General features: G+C 48.1%; 1 protein-coding gene and 1 long non-coding RNA gene across 2 annotated transcripts in view; both read right to left on the bottom strand.

Moving 5' to 3' along the window:
• The window catches only part of LOC133262180 (S-adenosyl-L-methionine-dependent tRNA 4-demethylwyosine synthase TYW1-like), a 347,477-nt gene that overhangs the window by 318,600 nt on the left and 1,384 nt on the right, over positions 1-27,493 (bottom strand). The window contains exons 3-7 of the mRNA XM_061441125.1: positions 26,838-26,978; positions 26,132-26,233; positions 25,187-25,381; positions 23,773-24,054; positions 22,449-22,571 (exon numbers count right to left, since the gene is read on the bottom strand). Of these exons, the coding sequence (XP_061297109.1) occupies positions 22,449-22,571; positions 23,773-24,054; positions 25,187-25,381; positions 26,132-26,233; positions 26,838-26,978 (843 nt within the window). The remainder of the gene's footprint in view (positions 1-22,448; positions 22,572-23,772; positions 24,055-25,186; positions 25,382-26,131; positions 26,234-26,837; positions 26,979-27,493) is intronic.
• LOC133262191 (uncharacterized) lies at positions 1,970-9,465 on the bottom strand. The gene is made up of 3 exons (XR_009741240.1): positions 9,378-9,465; positions 3,478-3,530; positions 1,970-1,995 (listed from the first exon to the last, which is right to left on the bottom strand). It is a non-coding gene; the product is annotated as an uncharacterized LOC133262191 (long non-coding RNA).

Below are 27,493 nucleotides of genomic sequence, written 5' to 3'. Positions count from 1 at the left end.
CCCCATCCCTGGCAGTCTTCAAGGCCAGGCTGGAAGGGCTTGGAGCAATCTCCTCTAGCGGAAGGTGTCTCTGCCTGTGGCAGGGCGTTGGAACTGGACGAGCTTTAAGGTTCCTTCCAAGACAAACCATCTATGGGTTTACAATTTATGCCAAGCCTAAGGTGTACATCAAGCGAGCCTTGGGATGTGTCTCAAACTGAGCCTTAAGTCTTCCAACTCAACAGAGGTCCGAGAAGAGCAAACAGCTGCAGTCCATATGGAAGAAAAACAATTGCAACCCGTTTCACACGAGGTAAATAAATGAGAATATTTTTCAGCCCAGTCCCCTGCAAAGCTGTTTCACTCATACAGGTTGTTGCCATTAGTTAAAGAAGCATTCCAGCTTTCATTATCATTAGGGCTACTGTTTCCACATTTCCTCTTAAAAGTGACCAATGACAGTTAGGGGATGATGAGGCAGAGGCACCTGGAAGGTATCATGCATGGAGATTTATCCCAGCTACTCCACTGTTCAATTGACACTTGTCTGACTTCCTTGGTTCAGCCCCGTACTCCAGACACAGGCTGCTGCTGCTGCCAAGTAATACCGAGTGGGTCATTTTGAGGGGAACAGTGTTAAATGGCCTGCAGTGCAACATCAGGAGCAAAATTCCTTGCTCTGACAACGCTATTGCTTTCTATTTGCTGTTTATGATGTACCTGCTGTGGAGGGACAGAGGGACAAAATGCATGGCAATCCTCTCCCTACCAGTCCAGTCACCACTGCAGAATTAAATGCACCACTGCTAGCTGATACATGAAAAAAAAGGAAGACAAAAGACACAAGCAGTACGTTTTCCTTCCCAGCCATTAAATTGCTCTGAAGAAAAGCAGCAAAAGTTGCACATTAAACTTGCTATTTGCTGTGTTTGTTCAAACCAGGATACGATGAAAGCCCATCAAAAGCCCCAATTAACATTTCAGAATACAAACTTCAGAGGATGACCAGTGTCTAATGCTTACACCTAACACTAACATGGGACACAGCTTCTCCAAAATTGTCTCCAAAATTCTAGCAGTCCTTCTGCACTAATGCTGCCATTTCAATACCCTCATGAAGTATTTCCATTGTTAAAACTTGAGGACTATGAAACAGAAAAAGTGGGGTTCAGGAGGAATTTGCCTGGGATTGCATGCACACTCATTCTTTGGGATGGAATGGGTATTTCTGGCAACCAGGTCCCTGGGGAAGGCGTGAATACCAGAGGAAGCAAAAGCCCCATCGTATGAGTTAGCTGGCAAGACAAAAGAGCTCAGAGAATAACCTCCACGTCCTCCCACTCAGCGCACTTTCACGTCACTGAGTTTGGTTTTGCTGAGTGTCTCTCACCAACCCCATCCTGCGCTCTCCCAGCCTGGCAAAACCCTCCCTTGGCAGCCCAGTGAGTGAGCACCGCTGGAGCTGCTCGCCGCTCCCATCCAGGCAGAGCTCATTGCCTTTAGAGAACTAACACAGTCATTCCCCTAAGAAGAGGGGTCACTTTACTGACTAGAATGGAAAGTCATCTAGGAGAGACTGCTTTAGGAAGGCAACAGTTACCAAGTCATCACTTTTCACTCGCTGAGACTGCAGCTGAATTGGTGGGGATGAAGGTACCTGAAGTAAGAAAAACGGTCCAATTTCAAACCAAAGATACTCATGTTGCTTTGCACCTTGGTGGCTTTGCACAAGATGGGCCAGCCCATGCTCTCTAGAGCACCAGGAGCCACATGGAATCTCAGACAATGATCTCCAGAGGGAACCAAACCTCTACCAAGTGGGAATTGCAGAGCAGTACACGGAGAGGTGTGTGTCTCCTGCATCCCCAATTCCTCCTTCACTGGTTCTCAGCCAGTCTGACAGAGGACACAGCTCTAGGGAAGGTAGCACCTCCTCAGCCTCCCAGATGTGGAGCCCAGCCACCCAGCTCGCATCTGACCATCCCACACCCATCCTCCTCGGCCTCGGAGCATCGACTAACAGCAGAGAAAGACACAAACAAATTCCAAGAACATTAAGCTGAGTGCAGAGCTTTAAATCTGCTCCCCAAGCACATCTGCAGTTTTCAGTCACTAAAAACCTGGGTGTCCAAAGTCACCTGGGACACACAGTGCAAGCAAGAGCACGTCGCAGAGCAGCTCAGAATGATGACAGATGCACCCTGGGGGAAGAAGTCCATAGCACACAGATCATGGAATCACGGACTGCTTTGGGTTGAAAGGGACCTTAAAGCTCATCCAGTTCCAAGCCCCTGCCAAAATGTGACAATGGTACCTTTCAATCTACCTTCCTCCACCTGAGGAGTCCTGGTGATCCAAAGGGAAGTCTTCACTGAGCAGTGGGGAAAGAACACGCAGGTGACCCCTGACAGATGCACAGCCTTGCTGTGCAGATGGAAAATTAAACAAAATGGGAAATGCTGCTTATTCCACCCATTCCTCAAACAACAGAGACTTCAGGAGATTCACAGATTCGAGGAGACCAAGGTCAGGTTGGACAGGGCTTGGAGGAACCTGCTCTAGTGGAAGGTGTCCCTGCCCATAGCGGGGAGTTGCAGCTGGATGAGCCTTAAGGTCCCTTCCAACCCAAACCACTCTACGATTCTATGAGATTCTGGATTTCGTCAAACAGGCAAATCAACACTCACCCTAAAATTTGCAGCTTTTAGGCTGTTTCCCAGCATATGACAGAACACAATCTTTTTAATCTGAGCTACCACTATGAAACTCAAAACTAATGCTTCCAGCCCCGCTCCTGCTTTCACCCCATACAAACCCCAAACAAACCTCCTGAAGATACTCACATATTGGTGTGAATCTGAGTCAAAGCCACTGCCTGTAACCAATGTCAGTGTCTAGAGCACTTGACATTCAATTCCTGCTTTAGCTCCTCACGCCCTGGGGATGCAGCCCAGCACACAGGAGGGTTCTGGGCTCAAGCACACACTGAAGCCAGGTCATGGGGAGCTTCTCGTCACCCAAATCCCCAAGTCCTTTTCCTCAGGGCTGCTCCATCCCATCCCCACTAGACTGTGGTCACAGTCCCACAACAACAGGTTCAAATGCCCTCGTGTGCCCATTCCAGGGGAATGACAGACTGCAGCATCTTTGTTTCAGGGACCTCACAGTGGTGATGAAACCTTCCCACTTCTGTGTGGTGTTCTGCTCCTGCTGTGTACCTCAGGAGGCAGGAGTTACTTTAGCAGACAGCAGAATAACAGGAAAAAAACAACAGAAAATTATATCCCCAGCTCTTGGCCACAGCCACATGCTCACTCTTCGCAGCAGGATTTTAATAGCTTGAAATGTAAAACTACAGCTTGGAAGATGAAATTTGGTTTCATTAATGTAATACTGCTTTTTTTAAACAATATTTCATTTGGAAATTGTACTACCTGAGTAAGTGTCTACTTTTTTAATTTCAATTTAGAAAGTGAAAGAAGGAAAGAGAGCATTTACCTTTGTCCATCGGCAGAGCTTCACCCCAGAATGGCTCCCAATCAGCTTGTAACCTGGAAACCAACAAAACAATAATCAAACTATTGATTGGAACCTGCAATAACTCAAACACAAAACATGCCAATTGGTACACCAAATTATTCAGCATCGCAGTCTCAGCACCGCTCTTTCCCATTGGCCCAAGGTGATGCTACCCAGTGCCCACTCACAGTATTTTCCATTTCCTTCTGGGAGCACAGGGGAGCAAAGGCCATGGCTGCCCAAAGGGCTTCAGACAACTTGGAACACTTTCTCCTCACCGCATATTTAGTTATATTGCTCTGTCTTGCTTGAATCAACAGAGGGTGGCCAGAAGACTTCTCCATGTGACAGGAAGGCAGACTAACAGGTCTAGCCTCTTAGCGGAACGTGGAACACCTCGCTGACCCCAGGGGGTTAGGATATGGGAAGGACCAGGACAGGGAACCAGAAGCGTCTCCCCCCATCCCTAAGCCACCATCCCAGAACAGACTGTTCCCCAGAACCACAGAGACCTAATTCCCACTGCTTCTTGGTAGGTCTGACCAGCCTGGAGGACATCTGATTCAGCAGGGAGGGCAGAGGCAATGAACCACAATGCAGGGCTCAGCTTGAACCCAGACTTCACAGGTTCACCAGTTCCACCTCCACTGCCCTTGAAGGAGCTGCAGAGAGGGAGCTGTTGCGTTATGCCCAGAGGAAAGCTGATTTCGCATCACTTCCCTGCTCCTCAACCAAGATCAATACAATTTCATTTCAACTTATTAGCCCAGGAAGATTAATTCCACAGCATTTGTTAAGCACTAAGCACTATTACTACCCAAACTGCTTGAGTTGGGTTCTTTTTCTCTTTGAAAAACGTGCCTAGGGACCAATATGTCTGAAGGATTAAAAGTCACTTCAAAAACCAGCATAAAAATAAGAGGGGTTTGAGCAGCCTGACTGTGTCATCTGAAGGATTAAAAGTCACTTCAAAAACCAGCATAAAAATAAGAGGGATCTGAGCAGCCTGACTGTGTCATTCCCACTGCAGCACTTACACGTCGATGGCCTGGCTGTCCCCAAACCAGCACATCTCAACTGACAGCTTTAGGCTGACATTTATATTAACGCTTTCAAGAGAAAAATCGACTTCTAGGTATCAAGTCTCCTTCCTGCCAAGCAGCATGAAATTAACAGGGGAAAAAAGCCTTCTGCTCACCAGAACTGCCCATCATCTCCTACAGCAAGTAGCACAGTGAGCCTGCTCATATGTCACCATGTGTCTCTTGCATGGTGAGGTCCCAGGGGAGCGTGACTGCTCCCCAAAGTCCCCCACAGCTCCGAGGACACTAAGCCATGAACTACAGTGAGAGCTGCACCAGCTCAAAATTAAACTGTGTGAAGATGAAGATGTCTGCATGGCTGAGGACACTCCTGTCTCCTCACACTGGTTCTATCCTTGCAGGGGTTAGGACAGAGGCAATTTTAGCCTGACCAGTCCCCCGAAGCAACTCTCCAGGAGACTGTATGGACAGCACAGGGGGAGTGGCTGCAGGAGCAAGCAGTGGGGCTCCCCTGCCCCATTAAGCAGGGCTTTGGGGACATCAGTGTCAGGCTGCTCCTATGTCCTGAGATCCTTCTCCCCATCCAGCTCCGTGGGAATAGACAATATTCCAGCCTTTTCCTCCCTAAATGAATAAAGCCCTATACAGCATGGAAGAAAGAACTACTGCAAGCCAAAACCAGCCTTGGTATTCCATATGGCCCATCATTCAGTCCTCTCCTGGAGAAAGACATCAGCACTTCTAATAGGGAATTTATAGTCTCAAAAGCCAAATGTGAAAAGGATGCTGCATTCCTGCTCCCTCTACTACAGCTGCCCAAGGCAGGCTCCTTGCTGATGGCAACCAGCACAGCCCCAGCCTTATTTGTTCACTTTTCAGAATCAGCAACAGCATTCATGTAAGATCATTCTCTCACAGATCTCTTGTCAGTAGAAGTAAGACGACTGCTTTAAAATGGGGTTTAGGTTAAAATTAAATTGGAAACAGGACATGCTCACCCAGATCTGCTACCCAGTTGTATGACGGAAGAGATGAAGCAGCTAAACTGAGCAAGGTGTCAAGCTCTTTAGTTACTTAAATCAACTTCCACCATGTGGAGAGCCCACAGCTTCCTCTGAAGGCCAAGAAAATTGGACCTATTCAATATCAAAACAGAGTCTTACAAACTTCAGCCAGCTTTAGTGACGAGAAGGGGTTTACTCATTTTGCTTGCTGCTGCCAGGAGTCTCAGCTATGGTTACAAGAAGAAACAGCACATACTTGCAGAACTTCAAAACCACTGTGCAAAGCCGTTGAACTTGGGCCTTCACCATGGAGGTAACTGACAGAAAGGGTGGTGACCCTGCTAAGCCACCACAGTCAGCACTGGCCACCCCATGCGTCTTCAGACTTGGAAGTTAGATAAATTAAATCAATCAGAACAGTTGTTACACATCTGCTCTAAGGGAGCAGAGTCTCTCCAGCTCTGCAGAGCCTCTTTCTTCAAGCAGTTGCTTTACGGCTGGCTTGCAACACAGGCAGCCAGGGCAGTCTGGGCTCAAAGAAAGTAAAAGGTTGAAGCGAGACCAAGCAGTGCTAAGTTCCAAACCAAACATGTGAGGACGCGTGTCCAAGAATCAGTCTGAGGGCCTTCTCAGTTCTGTTCAGCTTCTGCTGAACAACCCTTGCGAAAGCTCAGGCCAGCTCATCTCTTCCACCACCTTTGCCACAACTTCACCGGGGCTCTGCCAAGGGAAATGATGGGGAAAAAAAAAAAAAAATCAAACCTTAACAATGGTCCAGAACTCTGAACCTGCCAGGACTCCCCATGAACACGTTCACTTCTCTGCTCTTAAGGCATTACTCATAAGCAATCACTCTGAGTATTTGGATACAACACCCTCCAAACAATACAGACTGTTGTCTCCATGGGACTCTGCTCACCGTCCTGATGCACCTTCAGATATTAAGGCTGAACAAACACAATCCACTTATTGTTTCTAAAGCCCAATATTCAAAGGAATACTTAAATTATAAGCAGGCTGACAGTAATCAGCTCAAGCCCTGACTAAAGTCTTATCTAAGTCTGCATATTAGTTGATCCTGCTCTAGATGATAAACTCTGAATGACTTAGAAGTCTGCCAAGCTTCACCAAAGTTGTCATTTTATTTACTACAAGAAGACATGAATTAAGATTTTGGGTGAAGGGAGTGTTATCATGCAGTAACACTAAGCTGATAAACATTTGGTGATTGCTGGCCCTGACAATCCAACTGGACTTTAATAAGCCATGGGCAGATTTTGAACTGAAGAGACTGCCAGCACCACAGATGCTGACTGCTCCCTGGTATGGGGCAAAACATTTCTGTGACCATTGAAACTGCATCGCAGCATTTCAACTCTGTATTGGAAATAACAGTCCCTAAATACCAGTCCTTTAAAAGTCCTTTCACTGAAATTCAAAGAATTCATTGAGGGACCCTGCAGTACTCTCAGCCACAGAGGTAGGATACTGCCAGCTACATACCCGTGTCGTGTTCCAGGCTATCCAAGGTATTCTGGTTTTGATCGCTTACCAGTACCATACCCATAGCATGTCCTTCTAAGCTCCTGAATACGTATGAATTTTGTGCATATGCGAGCTATTACGCTATTTTAGTTTTTCAAGCGGAACAGATAAGTCAAATTTCTACAAGTACAACTTGGGAACTGCTTTTGAGGACTGCTGACTATTTGATTGTGGCAAAATGTCCAGAAAGAAACCCAGAGACACTTTCCAGTTCAGATCTCTACACCACCAAAAGCTGCTTTACAGGCAAGCCTTTGAAAGCACAGAGCAAAAGATTTAATTATAAAAGAAGGAAGTAGAGGAGTGGTTAAAAAAAAATCCTCAAAGAGTACAAGAAAAGAGACTTACCCATCCTCCTCTAAGAGTGCAGTCACCATTAGCCTGGTGAAAGCCAGTCTGGTGTCACATTGTCTTCACAAACTCAAATGACTTTCAGAAGGCTTTTCCTCCAAGTAACACAGAGCTGGCAAATCAGTGTGGTTCTATCAAGCCATCGCCTTAAATAAAAGCTGCCTTGTTTGAAGCACTGATTATTTGTGGAAGCTGAAACTCGGTGCAGAAAGGGGAACTTCACACTAGGAAACTCTTTACAGGCAAAAAAGATCCCAGTTTTCTGCAAGAATGCAGTTTAAAAGGGCCTGAGCTGAAGTCACTGACACACAGCAGTAACCCATCACCACTGATTTAAGGTGCATTTTGCAAGTGGTAGCACAACTCCTACACTAGAACCACCACCCAAAAGGCAGTGTTCTGCTAAAGCTAGAAAATCAGTAAGGAAAAGAAAACAAGAAATACTGTTGTTGAAAGGAACCCCTTCAAACTATATCACTATTTTATACAAATATAGAAAGAAGTGGAATCTGGGCACTGGAATTTTTCAGATTGCCCAAGCATGATGGAGAAACACCCAGCTTCATTCCTAGCTCTGCTCAGACTTCAAGAAAATGCTTTTAAAAAGCACAAAAGCCTTGTGATTTGCGGAAGGACTTGCTTCCGTTAACTCAAAGCGGGACAGAAGACATGAGACAAGACTGCAGTCAAAAACATTACAGCATTTCATTCTTCAAGTGGCCACTTCTGCAGACCATAAGAAAAGCACAGTTTCATTCACTGCCCAAAACCAAACCAACACAGACGGGATCAGAAAGTGAACCAGTGTGAAACACCCCTGTGACTGCCACGGCGCAAAGAGCCAGCACAGGCCCTGCACCACAGAACAGCCAGGGCAGTCTCCCCAGCCCACCTCAGGTCCCTGTGTGTCAAAGCAACACCTGAGCTGCCTGGAGGACTTGGTGCCGCTCCAGCTTCTGAAGCGGGGGACTTGCTGCAAGACAAGAGAACTTCCCTCCCCACTGTCCAGTTCTAGACAGCCCTGTCTCCAGCAGCCCACTCCAATGACCATGGGCAAACACATCACCAGTCACTTACAAAAGCTCAGGCTCCAATCTTGGGGAGCAAAGGTGTTGGGATCCCACAGCTGCTGGACTCACACAGGACATGGAAAATCAGAGCCCAGCTCTGAAGCAAGGTGCCTCCACTGCAATAACAGAACTGTGCTCTCAGCAGCATCAGGGGACATTCTACTGATTTAGCAAGCAAGAAAAACTGAACGCATTCTCATCCTAAGAAAGAAAAGACATTAAACTAAACTGCCTTCAGTCTCCAGCTGAACAGAAGCTGCCATCACCCTTCTGCTGGATCTGCCACTCAGAACTGAGGCTTCTGAACTGCAGGGCCCTCAGTCCAGCTCTTCTCAAGCTTGTCCTCCTTTGTTTTGAAAAGGCCATTAAGTTCTCTACAGCTTGTTCAAAGGCCACTCATCTGATCAGCACTGGATTGGTAAAGCTCATTTGAACTACCTTCTTCTCTGGAAACAAAGTTTCAGTAACAAAATCAGAGTTTGAAACAGAAGTAAAAGCAGGGGCACAGCCGATCTTTAAGTATTTTTTGAGGAACACACGCTTTTGGAGCTGAAGGCATGGGGACCATCATCTTCTCCCCCACGCTGCTTAGCAGCTGCATTAAACCCTTTGAACTCTGAAACACTCACCACACTCAGAGTGCATCACACTCAGATGTATTACCCAGCTTCAGGCTCCTTCCCTGCAAGGATAAGGTACCAACAGCCCCTGCCTAAGCCCTGTCCTGCCCCTGCTCAGAGCCTGCCATGACTGAGGGTCCACAGCAGCACCTCTAACAAAGAACACCGCCTGTCACTTGGCTTGCTAAAAGTCCACCACTAAGACTTCAAAGCCTGGGCCACCATCTGCTCTTTGCAGAACCTCACCTTGTTTTGTGAGCGCTTCTCTCAGAGCTGGGCTTATCATCTCTCGCTTCCCACCCTCCTCCTTCCTCCCAGCGTTCTCTTGAGTCAAGCTCATTCCAACACCTCCTTCCTCGAGCTCACCTTCTCTCTGTTTCAAGACAAGGAATTACAACCATTTAGATCCAAGCATCACAGTTTAAATGCTGGGGCACAGTTCAGCCACAGACCTGCTGAGCTTAAAACTGACACGAGTGTCCACGCATTAATTCTTGCATTCCTGTCATTCTGCTTTTTACCCCTCTTCCCATTGGACTCTCACCTTTCAGTTTTAGATTTAAGACAGAAAATATACTAATAAATAAATAAATAAATAAATCACCACACCAGAAACCAGGTGGACTTGTTCTACTAACACAGCAACCAGCTTCAAGCAAGCTAGGCTAGTGGAAGGTAGGTGGGGTGGAACTAGATGAGCTTTAAAGTCCCTTTCGACCCAAACCAGTGTGCGATTCTGTGATTTAATAACAATCTCTAGGGCATTTTAAGAAACAAGCTGTTCGAATCTCATGTGGGATTGGATCCCCTGAGTGGGACCCCCAGGGTTGAAGCCCAGGTGTTTCATGGCTGCACAATAACCTCATCTCTCCACAGAGCACAAACCAGAGGGAGCAAAACATTGCCTGGAGTGACAAGGGTCTAGGGGTGCAGCCCAGGACACAGGGGGGATCTGGGCTCAAGAGCACACTGAAGCTGGATCATGGGGAGCTTCTTGTCACCCAAAAGCCCCAAGTGCTTCTCTTCACGGCTGCTCCATCCATTCTGCCCAGCCTGTGGTTGTGCTTGGGATTGAGCTGTCCCAGATGCAGGACCTTGCCCTTGCCCAACCTCATGAGGTTTGCACTGGGCCCACACATAAGGAAGGAAGCAAGGAGATAAAATCTTCATCTTTTTACTATTAAGTATCAAACAAAGAGCTTCTCCTCCCACAGGCTACCATTCAACCCAGAACTAGGCCCAGCCATTCAACAGGAAAAGACAGGCACCATCTGAGCACAGATTTGAGAGCTGCTCTGAGCAAAACGCTATGCAGGATTTAGAAGTGGACACATCCTGGCCTGTCTGATCTACACTCTCATGCCAGGTTAGTTCTCCCCGAAGAACCAAAGCTGCGTTACGGAGCACACAGAATCATATCATACAATGGTTTCTGTTGGAAGGGACCTTAAAGAGCGTTACATCTGGTTCCAACCCCCTGCCATCATAGTATTAAAAAGGCAGGGATTGACTTAAGTACAAAAGAAACATCCTGCCCAAGACAGCCTTCCGATACAGGAAAGGTCTGTCTGAATATCAAGGCTTTGCCTCTAGTGCCTCTTACAGCAGTGTCTGAGGAAAGCATCTGAACGGAAGAACAAGGAAAACTGCCTTTCTGGCAGGGCAGAAACACTTTTCAATACTCATTTTTCCTCACAGGGATGACAATTCCCCTCCCCAGGCCCGATGGAAAGCCTGTAAGGAAAATAACCAGTTGTTTTTCTCTGAGCTGCACCACCTCACTTGTTCAGTTTGGCAAGTGACTGGCTTCAGGTATTTCTTGTGGGAAATAGAAGTCACACCCTGGGAGATTTACTTACTTGATCAATAAACCTTTCATAGCTATTATTTAGGGTTTGAGTGGTGAGAGCAGAGTTAATTTTCCACAGAGCAAACTTCTCAAGTCCTGGGGATTTAGCAGAAAGTCCTGCAGCAAATCCAAGACAAATGACAGTCTTTCCACAACAAATCAAGCAAGCAGTGATAAAAGCCAGCTTCTCAGGCCCTGGAAATCCCACAAAACCAAGAAACTCATCATCCTCTGGTCTGCACTGACAAAAGATGAGAAAACATGGGGATACACTCCAATGGTACCTCCAGGCTCAGCACAGCTCCTGCTACAGGCTGCAGGAAGGGGCTTTCCTACTGCCATAGAAGCAGACCTGAGTAAAAGCAACTGAGCCTCAAGTCTAAGGACTTATGATCACCTCCTCTACACGTGAAGGCAAAAATCCCACCTCTTCCCTTTCACTGCCATACAGGCAGAGCAACAGGCAGCAGCAGCACATAGTGAAAGCAGAAGCCTATTTTGGATGGGTCAAGAGCAGAGGATGTCTGACACAGGGCACAGACACAGGCAAGGACCTCAGCATTCTGTGAGAGCCGTATGAAGCTCAGCAAGGCCAAGGGCAAGGATGTGCACGCGGGCTGGGGCAATTCCAGGCACAAACACAGACTGGGGGAGAATGGATTGAAAGTAGCCCTGAGAAGAAGCACATGGGGCTCTTGGTCTACAAGAAGCTCCAGTGGGCGCTTGAGCCCAGAACCCCCCCGTGTGCTGGGCTGCACCCCCAGAGTGTGAGCAACAAGTCAAGAGAGGGGATTCTCCCCCTCTGCTGTGCTCTGGGGAGACACCCCCCCACAGTCCTGATCCAGCTCTGGGGCAACAGCACAAGAGGGACTTGGAGATGCTGGAGAGAGGGCAGAGGAGGCCATGGAAATGCTGCGAGGCCTGGAGCAGCTCTGCTCTGGAGCCAGGCTGGTTCAGTCTGGACAAGAGAAGGCTCCTGAAGGGGAGACCTTAGAGCAGCTCCAATGCCTAAGAGGCTACAGGAAACCTGGAGAGGGGCTTTGGACAAGGGCCTGTAGGACAGGACAAGGGGAATGGCTTTAACCTGCCAGAAGGGAGATTGAGATAAGCTCTTAGGCTTATCCCTGTGAGGGTGCTGAGGCGCTGGCACAGGGTGCCCAGAGAAGCCATGGCTGCCCCATCCCTGGCAGTGTTCAAGGCCAGGTTGGACACAGGGGCTTGGAGCAAGCTGCTCTAGTGGAAGGTGTCCCTGCCTGTGGCAGAGGTTGGGACTGGACAAGCTTTAAGGTCCCTTCCAACCCAAACCACTCTGTGATTCTATGCCAAGGCAGAGGTGTTGCTGCCCCTCTGACAAATCTCAGTTCAAGCGTTTCAAAAGATTTCCCACAAATATACCTATGAAACTCATCCTCTGCCACATCCAAATCTGACCCACAGCACATACAACTGCCACTTCTCCCCTCTGATGTGCTCGCTCCAGGATGCTAAGGTGCCCATTATATCCATGTGTTTTCCATTTTATTACATCAAATACTCTTCAAAATAATATTGCAGAGGTGAAGAAAAAACAAAAAAAGGAAGACCTAAACCCCATACAAAGTAGGATTCTTTAAGCTAACTGAATGGATCATTTTTAGCCGCATGGCTCGATACATTTATGTGCCTTGGCTAAAAAAATCACCTTCCCAAGAAGTTTCTACTCCCAGAAGGAAAATGACACCCAGAATATCCCAGTTCTGCCTGAACATCTTTCCTAGTTAACCTCCCAGACACCAGACAGGAGGAAACCCTCGCCTTCTCATGGCCCCATCCATCAAAAGTTCCAGGGCTTTCTAATCAATGAAAGGCACAAACTTTAAGAAGACAATAATAACAAACAGAAAGCCTGCCTGGCAGCGAGGAACACTGCTACGACATTCCCAGTGGAGCTGTTAAATGCACTATTAAAGTTCAAGGATTACACGAACGAAGAGCTGAAGTTCACACCCGCAGAGCTCTGGAAGCAATACTGCAGTGGCAAGAGGACAGCTACAAAAGCTGACAACTTGGCCCTTAGCTCAGGCTCATCTCTCAGTGGCATCACAGCCAAGAACCACCTGGGGGGGTCAGAAAAGTGGATTAGACCTCAGGCTGCCCACAGGAACACCACTTGGCTCCTTGCAAAACAGCCTTCTACAGGACTAACGCATGCTACTTCTGCTCTCTTAGTGCCACTCTCTTCTGTTGAGAAAGCTGTTTGGAAAGATTGCATCTCATCTGCACATCCACAGCACCTACCAAAATTCAATCTCCATCTCATGCCAAGCCTCTGCAACCCAACAGCAAGAGAGGGATGTCACAAGAGCACCTCTGACACACGAACAAGGACAGCTGAATACTTTGCCTGCTTTGGCAACACAAGTATCAGCAAAGGAAGCAAAATTGTGGCTCACCTTGTAACAGGAAAGAAAAAGCAGCTCCCACTCTCCAAAGCTGCTCTTCACACAGAGCACAGGGACACTGGACAAGGTGCGGATGTGTTTGCACTTCAGAGACACCTACAAACTGCACTGTTTGTAGTGCAAGCAAGAACCTGGAGAGCTGCTGCAGCTGCAGGCCCAGCCTGCAGAGCTTGTCCCACAGAACACGACTGCAGCCACTGCACCTCCTGAGTCAAACCGATTCATTTGATGACAGACACTGCGCTCCCACAAGACATCCTTGTGCTCCTCTCCTTGGATACAGCAATGAAATCAACAGGCCACTTGCTCCATGCTTCTCCCAGGAACTACCCTCAGCAGACAACTCCTGCGTGCATTGGTTTGCAGGCATCTCTCAGCTGGGTTATTTGGCTGACAAGCACCTTAAAACACGCCCAGAGAAAAAAAATCACCTGAGCAATGCAGCACAAAGCTGCTGGGAAGCGGGAGGCAGATGGGCTGAGCTGCTGCAGACTAAGCCCTGGTTATCTCCAGCCACAGGTGCTCAAGAAAAGGCTGCAAACAACACTGGGGGTGAATTTCAGATTTCCAGGCTTTTTTATAGCCATCAGCTCTGCTTCACTCCCCTGGTACTGACTAATTTACAGCAGACTCAGGAACAGCAAGGGCTATGGCAGCTACCAGCAAGGGCAAAAAGAAGAGTCTTCATTCACAGAGCTCATGGCCCTTTACAGGCTCGTCAAGGGAGCCAGCATCACACCACATGCCAAACCCAACGTCCAGCCTGAGCTTATCTTTAAAGTAACTTGTCTTTTTTCCACCCTTATTTATCAGGGACTCCCAAGTCCTGCACAGAAAAGGCAAGCCTCAAGAGCTCTTGTAATGTTATTTATCAATTATAATCCTTTTCAATAGACAAGATTTAGAGAAGAAAGAATTGAAGGAAAGGGAGAAGCGTCCCTGTGACAAATCCCGATTTTAACACTAGAAGGAGTCCCCAGGCAGTTAAAGGATATTTATCAAAGCTTGTTTTAAAAGGTAGGCTCACACTGAATTCTGAGCCACAGCAGCAGAGGTCAAAGCCCAGCCCAGCCAAATGAGCTGCTGCAGATAAAAGCACAGTGTTCCTATAGGAATCTTTCACACATTAAAAGTTCCAGGAAGTTTTTGGAGAGCTCTAAACATGTACAGCAGTTCTAGTTGATTTTAAATCTGACAGGTAAGTACCCCAGCCTCAGGCAAGTAGCTGAAAATACAGCTAACAATTCTTGGAGACTCCGGAGTTGCAGACAACCCTTTTTCTGTAAGCCTTATACCTTAAGCACCTTATCTCTTAACACTCACTGCTTCATTTCAAACAGAACTTCACCAGAAGTTTCTTCATCCAGTGTCAGCAAGGTTTGGTCTTGCACAGCCCTCACACGCTCACAAAGGGGATGATGGACAGTCCCAGTGCTTGTGAACAGCTTCCCATAGAATGGCTTTTCAGGGGAGAGTGCCAAAGGGGATCAGGAAACATCCCCCATGGCAAATGCACACAGAAGGATTAACAAACTTCTTGACCATACATTGTTTCCTGTAAACCCCATCTCATTCTTGCTCTCTCTCTCTCACACACACCCCTTTTTTATTTACATTGCAAATGTGACTCTCAGCACCATTACACTTTAAGTTTGGGAAATCAAGAACATTAATCTCAAAACTGTGTCAAGAGAATATGCCCATTTGATTGCTTCCCAGCCCATCAACAGTATCATCATCACTATTACTCTCACCTGCAGTTTATAAATACAAAGATTCATAAAGCCATTTCATTCCCTGGGAACAAGTCTAGATTGATTTGGCTTTCCAGTCTATCACAGTCTCCCAGCTGTGGGAGATAATCCACCTGAAGAAATGGTGTCCCTCTGATTAACAGCACTCCTGCAGGCCACAAACACACCCATTAGATTTCACATGTGATCTGATAAATACATTTCAGGGGAGTAACTGTGGAGGACAGGGAAAATGTGCCACAACTGTAGAAGTCTACTTAGTTACTAAATTCACTAAGAACCACCACTACCTTCTCCTGGTGTATAAAAGCCACTTGGAGAACAGGTTTTAGGCCTAGAAGCAGGCAGATGGAAGGGCGGTAAATGCAGAGAAAGCACAGACCTTTACCCACCTACCTGTGCATCACCCATCCCTGCCTAGCACCACAGCCTTGGATCACCAGGCACCCAACAGAAGCAACCTCAGACCTCCCCAGGCCTCCTTCAGGCCACAGTCCTATTACCCACTGGTGAACTTCCACCCCCAGCAATTCCCCTCATGAAACCACAGGCATTACCTGCACTCACATCAAGGTCTGAGTCCAGCTCAGGAGCCTGACATGCATCATCTGCAACTATATCCCCTGCAGCAAGTTCCAAAAGTTGAATTACTCAGCAAACAGCAGCTCTGAAGCAGTCCCCACCACACAGTACATGATTTGGTAAACCAAGTGTGGGATTTACTTTTGTATCAGCCACCATTTTATATTATTTGAACGATTTCCTGTTGCCACCCAACCTCATGCCAAGTTTGTGCTCAGACTCAGTGTGCAAAAGCCACCAGCACCTTCAACTGTGCACCTACACCTTCAGAAGCTTTTTGAAACTCCACCTCTTTCCCAAGGGACAGTAGCTCCCTGAGAGTAGTTCCTAAGTAGAATAGCTACGACTGACAGGAAAAGAGCTGCTGGCATTCACCTTCAACTGCTGAATTCATCTGCCTGACTCAAACGACTGCAAGAGCCCAGCATCTGTCTCAAGCCCTTTGACGATACTTCGCGAAGTGCAGTGAAGCATAGGGAAAAAAGCAGGAGAACAGAACTCAGCCTTGACTTCCATCAGGTCAGGCAACAGAAGGTGGAGGCAAAATTAAATTCAGATCACCTGCAGAGATGTGAGGACATATTTATTAGGTAAAACTCCACAGCTTCACTCTGACAGCAGGACAAGAAGGAATTCTGACCGTCTGTGACCGTTCATCTGTCTCATCCACGAGTGATTCTCACTAAAGGCACTACTTGCCTGCAGAAGACATCAAAGCTGGACCCTAAATTGCTGCAACCTAACCACATTGCACAGGCAGAGCACCTGCTATTCCATCTCCTATTTGCAGAGAAGCTAACAAACAACACTGACATCCACAAAATCTGTGCTCAAAACTGTTCAGGAACATTTCAAACCCAAGTAACTTCGTGTATGAAGAAGCACCCGATACAACCCTAAAGTGCACCAGCTCTCTTTAAACTTGTTAGCTTGTGTGTGGATAGTTCAGCTACAAAAACCCAAAGCATTGCCTGCGCTGGGAGGGATTACTGCAAGACAACAGATGATGTCAGCGTTAAACAGGTGTCAGACTCATTTTACATAGTTCAGCATTCTGCAAGAGGAAAAAACAGCTCAAGGGACAAGGCAGCTCATGTGGAAAAGAAAAGTTCTTGTTGCACAAACTCACAGCCCCTAAAGTGAGGACGTGACTTAAACCGAGATTTAAACAACTCAATCTCCCTGCCTGGGAGCGGGAGAGGCTGATCATGATAAATTACTTTCATAAATGCAGATCATCCTGCTCTTTCACGTCAAGTCTTCAGCATTTATTTTAATTATAGCAAAGAACTGCCCCAAAGGGACCGGTTTATAATTCAAGTGTTTGCATAAACCTGCTGCGGGTCAACACGCACATTCCCCGGGAGATTCGACATCCAGACACAGTCATTCCTCCTCCAGCTAATGAAGGACAGCCAGCAGCTCAGGCTCCTCAGGATACACATCCAGACCTACCTCCTGCCATTGCCCCACTCAAGACAGCTGAGGACTTACATGAAGTCATTGCTGGAAGCCCTTTCACCTGTACATGCTCTGGTTACAGAAGCATGAAACCAGAAATGTAGATTACAGCTAGGCTCATCAGCCATGCAGGACAGGAACAGAGGGGGCAGGAATGAGAACTACATCATTTAAAGCTTCAAAATTAACCCAAAGTCCTAGATGGGACTAGAGCAGTGGAGTACTGGAGGCGAGTACACACAGGGAGAGGAGAAAGGACCACAGCACAGCCACACAGGGAGAGATTGAGCCCTTCTCCCTCCAATTGGTTCATCCGCAAGCTGCAGTGCACCAGGTCCATACAAGCTCAGGGGCAGGAGCTCTCGCACAGCAGCCTGCCTTGCCCCACGTCACTGGAGCTACTCTCCTCACAGAGCCTGTTACAAGCAGTGGGGAGGATTTTATCTCCTTTCCCCTCCCTAAGGTCAGCAACAGAGACCACGTGCTCTCCTCCTGAGCACGCAGCCTCCTGTGATCCAAGGCCTGGAGTTTCAGGAAACAGCTGAGAGAAGAAGGGCAGGGCTGCACTCGGTGCTCCCTGGTGGAGGTCCTCCTGCAGCAGGTGGCTGAGCTGCGGGATGCTGTTAATAGACTGTGAGATGTCAAGGAAGCTGAGAGGAAGCAGGAATGCTTGCTCCCAGCCCAAACTGTGCAGGGGCCTCGAGCTTCACCTCTACCTCATGAAGGAAAGAAGGAGGCCGTTAACCTGGGAATTAGTGACAAAAAAAAAACAACAAAAAAAGAAGGAAAAGGACAACCAAAAGCAAGGGGCTTCCCCCTAAATCCCCTGTCCGCAAGCAGAACCGCTTTGCTGTCCTGCAGGGGGCTAATGAGGAAATGCACTCGAGCCAGAACAGCCGGCTGATGCACTGCTAAAGAAGATCTCTACTGGTGCTGCTAGGAAAAAAGCGGCGGGTCGTAGTAGTAGGGGACTCTACACTGAAAGGGACAGAAGCACTTGTCTGCTGTCCAGACCCCGTCTCAAGGGAGGTGTGTTGCCTACCAGGGGCACGGATCAGGGATGTGGCAGAGAGGCTGCCTGCTCTAGTAAGTCCCACGGACTATTACCCACTCCTGGTGATACATGTGGGTGCTAGGGATATAGACAGTAGTAGCCTGGGGAACATAAAGAAGGACTACAGAGCCCTGGGGGAGGTGGTTAGGGGCTCTGGAGCTCAGGTGGTCTTTTCATCAATTCTCCAGGGTACAGGGGAGGACCTAAAAAAAGCTAGGAGGATTGGCCAGGTTAATAACTGGTTAAAAGGCTGGTGTCATAGTCAGGGGTTTGGGTGTCTTGAACACGGCACCCAAGCTTGTAGGCCAGGTCTAGTGGGGGCTGGTGGAGCTGGTCTGATAAAGGGGAAGTGCAGTTTTGGTAGGAGGCTTGCCAGACTGGTAAAGGATGCTTTAAACTAGATGTGTTGGGGCAGGGGGGCATCGTTCCATCCCAACACACCCAGTCAGTTGCCAGAACCTATAATAAAAGCTCAGAGCAATGTAGAGATATCCCAGCCACTCCAGCCAATGAGCCGGCTTCATTTGGAGCTCGGCTCAGATGCCTCTATACAAATGCCTGTAGCATGGGGAACAAACAAGAGGAATTAGAGATGTGTGCACGTCTACGGGGGTATGATATAATAAGCATCACAGAAACATGGTGATCCTATGACTGGAGTGTTGCGATAGAAGGTTACAGGCTCTTTAGAAAAGACAGGCCTGGCAGGCAAACAGGGGGGGTTGCCCTTTATGTTAGGGATAGGCTGGAGAGTATGGAACTCTGTCTGGGGACAGGTGAGCAGTCCACAGAGAGTTTGTGGGTCAGGGTTAAAGGGAATATAGCTATGGGAGACATTACTGTGGGGATCTGTTACAGACTGCCTGATCAAGGAGAACCTGCGGATGAAGCCCTCCATAGACAGATAGGAAAAGCCTCACGCTCGCAGGCCCTTGTTCTCACGGGTGACTTCAACCACCCTGACATCTGTTGGAAGGACGGTACGGCCCGGCACAAGCAATCCAGGAGGTTCCTCAATTGTGTAGAAGACAACTTTCTTCTGCAAGTAGTAGAGGAGCCAACAAGGAGAGGTGCCATGCTTGACCTCGTGCTCACCAACAGGGAAGGGCTCATTGGAAATGTGACACTCCAGGGTAGCCTTGGATGCAGCCATCATGAGATGCTCGAATTTGAGATCCTCAGGACAGTGAGAAGGGTGTGCAGCAAGCTCACTGCCCTGGACTTCAAAAGAGCAGACTTTGGCCTCTTCAGGAACCTGCTTCGGAAGGTTCCATGGGATACAGCCCTAGAGGGCAGAGGAGCCCGAGACTGTTGGTTGATATTCAAGGATCACCTGCTGCAAGCTCAGGAGTGTTACATCCCAACCAGAAGGAAGTGCAGGAGGGCCAGGAGACCTCCTTGGATGGATAAGGAGCTCCTGAGGAAAATTCAATTGAAAAAAAGGCTTATAATAAGTGGAAGCAAGGACAGGTGGCATGGGAAGAGTACAGGGATGTTGCCCGAGAAGCTAGGGACCAGGTTAGGAAAGCTAAGGCCCAGTTAGAATTAAACTTAGCTAGAGGTATTAAAGATAACAGGAAGGGATTCTACAGGTACATAGCAAATAAAAAACAGACTAGGGAGAACGTAGGCCCCCTCAGGAAGCTCTCGGGAGAACTGGCTACACAGGAGTTGGAGAAGGCTGAGGGTCTGAATGACTTCTTTGCCTCACTCTTCACTGGCAAAGGCTCTGACCAAACCACCCAAGTCTTGGAAGGCAGACCCAGGGACTGTTGAGAATGAAGACCTTGGGCCCGCTGTAGGAGAGGAATTGGTTTGAGACCATCTTAAAAATCTGAACGTGCACAAGTCCATGGGTCCTGATGAGATCCACCCGCAGGTCCTGAAGGAGCTGGCGAATGAAGTTGCAAAGCCGCTGGCCATCATATTTGAGAAATCATGGCAGTCAGGTGAAGTTCCCGATGACTGGAAAAAGGGAAATATAACCCCCATTTTCAAGAAGGGGAAAATGGATGACCCGGGGAATTACAGACCAGTCAGTCTCACCTCTGTGCCTGGCAAAATCTTGGAGCAGATTCTCCTGGATGGCATGCTAAGGCACATGAAAATCAACAAGGTGCTTGGTGACAGCCAGCATGGCTTCACTAAGGGGAAATCCTGCCTGACCAATGTGGCAGCCTTCTATGATGGGGCTACAGAACTGATGGACAGGGGTAGAGCAGTTGATGTCATCTACCTGGACTTGTGTAAAGCGTTCGACACTGTCCCACACGACATCCTTGTCTCTAAATTGGAGGGACATCAACTTGACGGATGGACCACTCAATGGAAAAAGAACTGGCTGGATGGCTGCATACAAGGAGTTGTGGTCAATGGCTCAATGTCCGGCTGGAGACCAGTAACGAGTGGGGTCCCTCAGGGATCGGTGTCGGGACCGGTCTTGTTTAACATCATTGTCGTTGACATGGACAGTGGGATTGAGTACGCCCTCAGCAAGTTTGCCGATGACACCAAGCTGTGTGGTTCGGTTGACACGCTGGAAGGAAGGAATGCCATCCAGAGGGACCTCGACACACTTGTGAGGTGGGCTGATGCCAACCTCATGAAGATTAACCATGTCAAGTGCAAGGTCCTACACCTGGGTCAGAGCAATCCCAGGCACAGCTACAGGTTGGGCAGAGAAGAGATTCAGAGCAGCCCTGTGGAGAAGGACTTGGGGGTGTTGGTTGATGAGAAAACGAACATGAGCCGGCTTCAGTGTGCGCTTGCAGCCCAGAAACCAACCGTATCCTGGGCTGCATTCAAAAGGAGCGTGATCAGCAGGTCGAAGGAGGTGATCCTGCCCCTCTACTCTGCTCTTGTAAGACCTCACCTGGAGCATTGTGTGCAGTTCTGGTGTCCTCAACATAAAAAGGACATGGAACTGTTGGAACAAGTCCAGAGAAGGGCCACAAGGATGATCAGGGGACTGAAGCACCTCCCGCATGAAGACAGGCGGAGGAAGTTGGGGCTGTTCAGCCTGGAGAAGAGACGGCTGCGTGGAGACCTCATAGCAGCCTTCCAGTATCTGAAGGGGGCCTATAGGGATGCTGGAGAGGGACTCTTCATTAGAGACTGTAGTGACAGGACAAGGGGTAACGGGTTAAAACTGGGGAAGTTTAGGTTGGATATAAGAAGGAAATTCTTTCCTGTTAGGGTGGTGAGCCACTGGAATGGGTTGCCCAGGGAGGTTGTGAATGCGCCATCCCTGGCAGTGTTCAAGACCAGGCTGGACGAGGCCTTGGGTGATATGATTTAGCGTAAGGTGTCCCTGCCCACGGCAGGGGGGTTGGAACTTGGTGATCTTAAGGTCCTTTCCAACCTTAACGATTCTATGATTCTATGAATCTAAGTCCACAGCGCAGAGCTATGCAAGACAAGGATGGTGCAGTTACAGACAGAGGTAGGTTTGTTGAGGAAAGGGTGGAGAGCAGCTCAAGGATGCACAAGGAAAGAGCCCACCACAGAAAGCTTGCTAACGGGGAAACAGCCAGCAGGTGGCAACACAGACATCCCAGGTCCCTCCTGGGCACACCCTTCCCATCCCAACCGCCAACTGCTCAGCCGGCAAGAAGTGTGGGGAACACAGGAAGGCTTAGCCTAGTACCTATGTGTATTCTCACTCCTTCCCGTGTGCTAACCAGATAAAGGAGTCTAATGTATTCTGCTGGAAGACTGCACACGGAAAATGAAACATGAACAGACCCACACAGGAAGGGAGACAGTAACACCCTGGCATAAAGCAGGATTATGGTTGTCTTTGCCAGGCTCAACACAGGTCAGATCAAGCTCCCACAGGCAGATCCAGTAACAAGATTTGTGTTTAGACACTGGACTGTGAATCACAGCAACAGAGATGGATATTCAGATCTGAACAGTGGAAGTTATTTTCCCTCTGACTCACAATAAAAGGTTACCACTGCACTATTTGCTCAGCGAACAGGTCCCAGTTAGCCAGGAAGTATATCCAACACACCTCCAAGTATAGGCTTGTTTGAGGACAGGTTCTCCAATAGCTTCTATTTTACTCTCCCTTTAACTAGCTCCAGCAATTCAAATCCAGCAAGTGTATTTTAAGCGATTCAACTGATCACTGATAAAGACCCGATAGTTCCACACTCGTTGTAACAGTGGTACCTTGGCTTCCTTCACGTGCCTCATGATCTTGCCAAGATCTTCAACATCAAGGACAGAATTTGACCCTCCAGCTTCCTCAGCGTCAGCTTCCTCCTCACTACTGCTTTCAAACAACTCTTCTGCCTGTGTAAGAGATCGGACAAAAATCCAAGTGAGAATTGTATCTGAATGTTAAGCATTAGATCTTCATCTATGCTAACCAGTGAAAACAGCTCTCACACTCGGCAAAGATACTGAAAAACAAGGAACAGCCTACCAATAACCTGTATAATGTGTACAAGATGCATTTAAACCTGGGGCTCTCTTTGGTGTCTGAAGCTCAGCCCAGCTTTCTTGCCTCCAGATTACTCCCTTTCCCTCATGTGCCCACCTGATCCCATGACAGGCAATCAGAGAAGTCAGACTCCCACTCTGTACTGTGATCATCTGGAAGCCTAAAGCCCTTCAATTCCCCCGAGTGCCCCTTGGTGTCTGATGAACAGGGAGTGAGAGATCTGCTTTCCCAGTCAAATTCTTCACAGAGCAGAAACACCGTCTCCCTTTTTGTACACAGGCAAGGTACAGCAGAAGAGCACTGGTGGAACAGCAATGCTTATTCCTCTTGTTCCTGCAGTAGGCAGCACCCTCAAACCCACTCAGACAGAAGAGACCTTCTTTTACTACAGAATTCAACATGGTCATCATAGTCATTTCCAACTCACAGCAAACACCTTGCCGGCAGGATTAAAGTGCCACAGCACCTCTGGGTCTTGCATTTTAGAGCAAGAGAGAGGATTCCTTATTCAAGCCTGCAATCAACAAACACGCCAGAAGACACAAAAATGATTACAGACACACATTCAGAGCAAATACAGGACTTGCTCAGAGAACACTCCCCCAACTGCCTTTGGAAAAACCTTGGGATTCAGGCAAAGCACCTAAATTTCCCCAAGTTGAAATGGAAGCAGGTTAACTGCTCCCAGAGAACTAAATGTGAAGTGAACTTGGCCACGAGACAAAGCAAAGGCTCTGAAGAGAACCCAGACTGGGTCCCTGGAGCATGTATCACAACACATACCTCCCCCTATGCAAGAGGAAGACTCATCATACACATGCCATCTAGCCTAGGACCATCAGCCATCACTAATTCTTTGGTCCTTCTTGGGTGGCTTATTCTACTTGCTATCTGCCATGGGATCTCATCCCTCTTCCCCCTCTGATCCAAAAAAAAAGAGGTATCAAGCTCCCACGGCACCCCTCTGGGCTGAAGGAGAAAGGAGAGAAGTCAACCAGTGCTACAAGGGGTACTAAATCAGAAATAAGGTCCCACGGATTTGGGCTTTACCTCAGTATTCGTATATTCCGATACCCCATGTTCATGATCTGAACTCTCCCTGCTCTGCTTCCCTGGAGATTTGCACTTCCCTTTCTTGCACTTCCCACCACAGGGCTTCTTTTCCCCTCTGCAGAGGGCCTGAAGCTGAGTGAGGAACTTGGCTTTCCAGGCTTCAAAGTCGGCCTCAATGGTGCCATGCTCGCTCTGGGACACGTTACAGTCCCCCTCGGCACGAGTCACGATCCGGCTGGCGCTGAGCATCCACAGCCACCTGTCAATATTTCTTCCAACCTGGGATAAGATCAAAGTTAGAGGGAAATTAAATGAAGGGCAAGTTAAACAAAGCAGGCAACTAAGAAAGCAAGCACCAAGCCTGGAAAGAGGGCTGCACAGGACTGCAGGACAGGCACTTCTGGACTCTCCCTCACCTGCCGGCTCAGAGCACACACAGTCTGAACACCACCACACCTGGATTAGACATTACGAGAAAAATGCTTCACTGTGAGGGTGCTGAGGCGCTGGCACAGGGTGCCCAGAAAAGCTGCGGCTGCCCCATCCCTGGCAGTGTTCAAGGCACAAGAAGGTGGCACAAGGCCCGTGGCAGGGGGTTGGAACTCTAAGAGCTCTAAGGTCACTTCCAACCCAAAGCATTCTGTGATGGAAAACACCTCTGCTATCAAACCCATGTGATAAGAAAGAGGTGAGCTCTGGAAACAAGCTCCTTTATGCTATGCTTGGTCAAAATGGCCACATCCCTAACACATTTCCTGTGGCTCCAGTTACACAAACATAACAACCAGGTGACAAGTCACGCCATTTTTCCGACCAAGATGAAACTCATTACAAGGCTCAGGTACTGCCGTATGCCCACTTCTATGGGCAACCTGTGCCAGTGTCTCACCAAAATCACAGGGAAGAATTTTTTCCCTAATGGCCATTCTCAGTATCCCGTCTGGCAGGTTAAAGCCATTCCCCCTTGATCGGTCCCTGCAGCCCCTTATCTAAAGCCCCTCTCCAGGTTTATCATCAGACCCCTTTAGGCTCTGGGAGCTGCTCTAATGTCTCCCCAGAGCCGTCTCTTCTCCAGGCTGAACCAGACCAGCTCTCACAGCCTGGCTCCAGAGCAGAGCTGCTCCGGCCCAGGCAGCATCTCTGCGGCTCGATCCAACAGCTCCACATCCCATGTGTTGTTGCCCCAGAGCTGGATGCAACAGAGGGAGGGTCTCACCAAAACAGAGTAGAGGAAGAGAACCACCTCCCTCAGCCTGCTGGCCACACTTTTTTTGGTGCAGCCCAGAATGCCATTGGCTTTCTGGGCCAATTCTCACACAAACTACCAGTAACGGGCAGGTACGTAGCATTTAAGATAGCTCAGCCTTTCAGAGGAGCAGGAGTCAAAGACATGTGCACAGGAGATACTTACTGTGTTGTAATGAGCAACATACGCAGAGTTTCCCAAGCCAAATACAGCATATCTCAGGCCCTTCAGATAGGCTTTCCCAAAGCGAAAGTCGTGTGCAGCCTCTTCTAACCACCTACAGAACCAGGCTGCACTCTCGGTTGGCTGCCCATCTGTGTACGTAGCCACCAAGAACACACAGATGTTCCTGCTGGTTGTCTAAGAACAGAAACAGAACACAAGAGAAAAGATCACTCAATTTTTCTGAGCACTTCAGGAAGAGAGCTGGAACACATGGGCACCTGAAAGAAGTCAAAAGATGAGATTTTGGCTGGCTGGCTGGCTGAATAGTTTTTGGTGTGGGATGCTGCAGGTGGTAACCCCAACAGTGGTGGATGGCCATCCTCCCTGCAAAGCCATCTTAAATTAACCAAAGGAGAACAAGCTCTCTTTCCCCTGCTTAATGGAGTGGTAAAACAGAACGGGACACCCACCTTCCCCACCCCAATCAACAGCTTCCAAAACACGCTCTTGCAGCAATAACGCCCCCATACATTAAAAAAATCAACTATCAATATTGACAGAAGAAAAATCCACCAAGGATTCCCCAGCAGAAATACTGCTCACGAGAAGTTTCTAAGTCTAAAAGCTGCAGAAGAATCACTATCCTCTTACTCCAGTTTTGAACCCTTCCCAGGTGGACACTCATAGACACAACAGGGGCCCTGGTGCAGACACTGTCCATTACTCACAGCCGAGTTACACAACTGGCTTGGACAAAGCCAAGCTCGGCATCACACACCCTACATAAGCCTTTCCTCAGCAATTTCAGCATTTAGCTATTTGTTGCCAAGGGCTGATGGACTGCACTTGCTTCCATGGAAGGAAAGCAAATTGCAACACAACAGCTTTGCCTTCACAACCCCAGGAAAAGCTTGGAATTATTATTCCCATTTACAACATACCTACCTCGTCTAATAAACAATCATCTGGATCACAGTCTCCCGTGCTAATGACTTCCACTGGCACATTAAGGGAAATAACTGCCTCAGCAAGAGCTCTGGCAAATCTCTGAGAAAAGAAACAGAGACAGCAACTGGGTGCTACAACACAGGTACCTGAAAGGTCAAACAAGCCCTGCTGTGCCCAGAGACAGGACTTCTCCCAGCACAGCAAGGATATACTGGCTGGAAAAACAGAATCACATGAATTTTATGATTAACGATTTTATATTTACACACACAAATGACATTTCCTTTTGAAAAAGCACCTGAAAGAGCACTTCTAAGAAGATCAGCTAGCAAATTAAGAGTATATTCAAGGCCAGGTTGGATGGGGCTTGGAGCAACTTGCTCTAGTGGAAGGTGTCCCTGCCTGTAACAGGGGGTTAAAACTGGAAGGTCCCTTTCAACACAAACCAGGCTGGGGTTCTATAACACTGTAAGAGTAAACTTGAAGCTTCATAATAATGTCTCTACTGCATACCCCACATGAAGGCAGTAGTAAAGCTCTTATTTTTATATGCTTTTCACTTATCTTTCCTGTTGGGTAACAACTTCTCATGACCTAAGGAACTCTGATCTTTACACACTGTAGTGTTTCTAAGGCAAGCAACATACTCGAATCTCAACATTTCAACTCAAGATCATGCACATGGAAAAAAAGTAACTCATACCTTTGCTGTGCCAGTCTGAGACCCATAGAAAATCTTTACCCCAGCAACGTAGACCTCCTTTCTCTGCAGGGTGGCACATCCATTGACTACCTTGTCTTCTATTCCTTCAGAAGAAGCGGGATTCCCAGTGGGTTTTTCACCCTGTGGAACAAGCACTGTCTCGCGTTCCATCCCTTTTCAAAGCGATGGTAACCCCCTTTTCCCCAAAAGCATTGAAAATTCCAGTCCTGTGATCAGACTCTCAGCACCATGCAAATGGAACAAAGCAGTTGAGTGTCTCTCACCCTACAGAGACACACAAGTAGCTTTCTCCAAACTAGGCCATGCTACAACACGCTCATCTCGCACACTGCTGAGATAACAGACTCAGGCTGAAACCAAGAACGTCCCAACTCCTAAAGCAGAGCTTCACTCACCTGAACGGCAAGGATTTTAATTCCCGAGTGGCCTAATCCCACCCTGGTCCCCAGACCAGCCCAACCTTATCATTAACATCACAGGAAAAATGAGAAAACCTTGCAGAAGCAGAGTGATTTGCCTGAAGTGACAGAGCAAGCGAGGCTGACACACTCCCTCAGTAACAAATGGAAAGCATTCAGATGAGTTCTGCTGTAACAGCGGAGCAAAGAGCGCGTTCAGCTACCCACAAACATAAG

This window comes from Pezoporus flaviventris, unplaced genomic scaffold, assembly GCF_033815535.1.
Source record: "Pezoporus flaviventris isolate CSIRO_AGI_PZ_B2104156 unplaced genomic scaffold, CSIRO_AGI_Pfla_v1 ptg000191l, whole genome shotgun sequence".
Lineage (NCBI taxonomy): Eukaryota > Metazoa > Chordata > Aves > Psittaciformes > Psittacidae > Pezoporus > Pezoporus flaviventris.
Note: the sequence above shows the minus strand (reverse complement) of the source record. Positions and strands in the feature narration are given on the sequence as shown.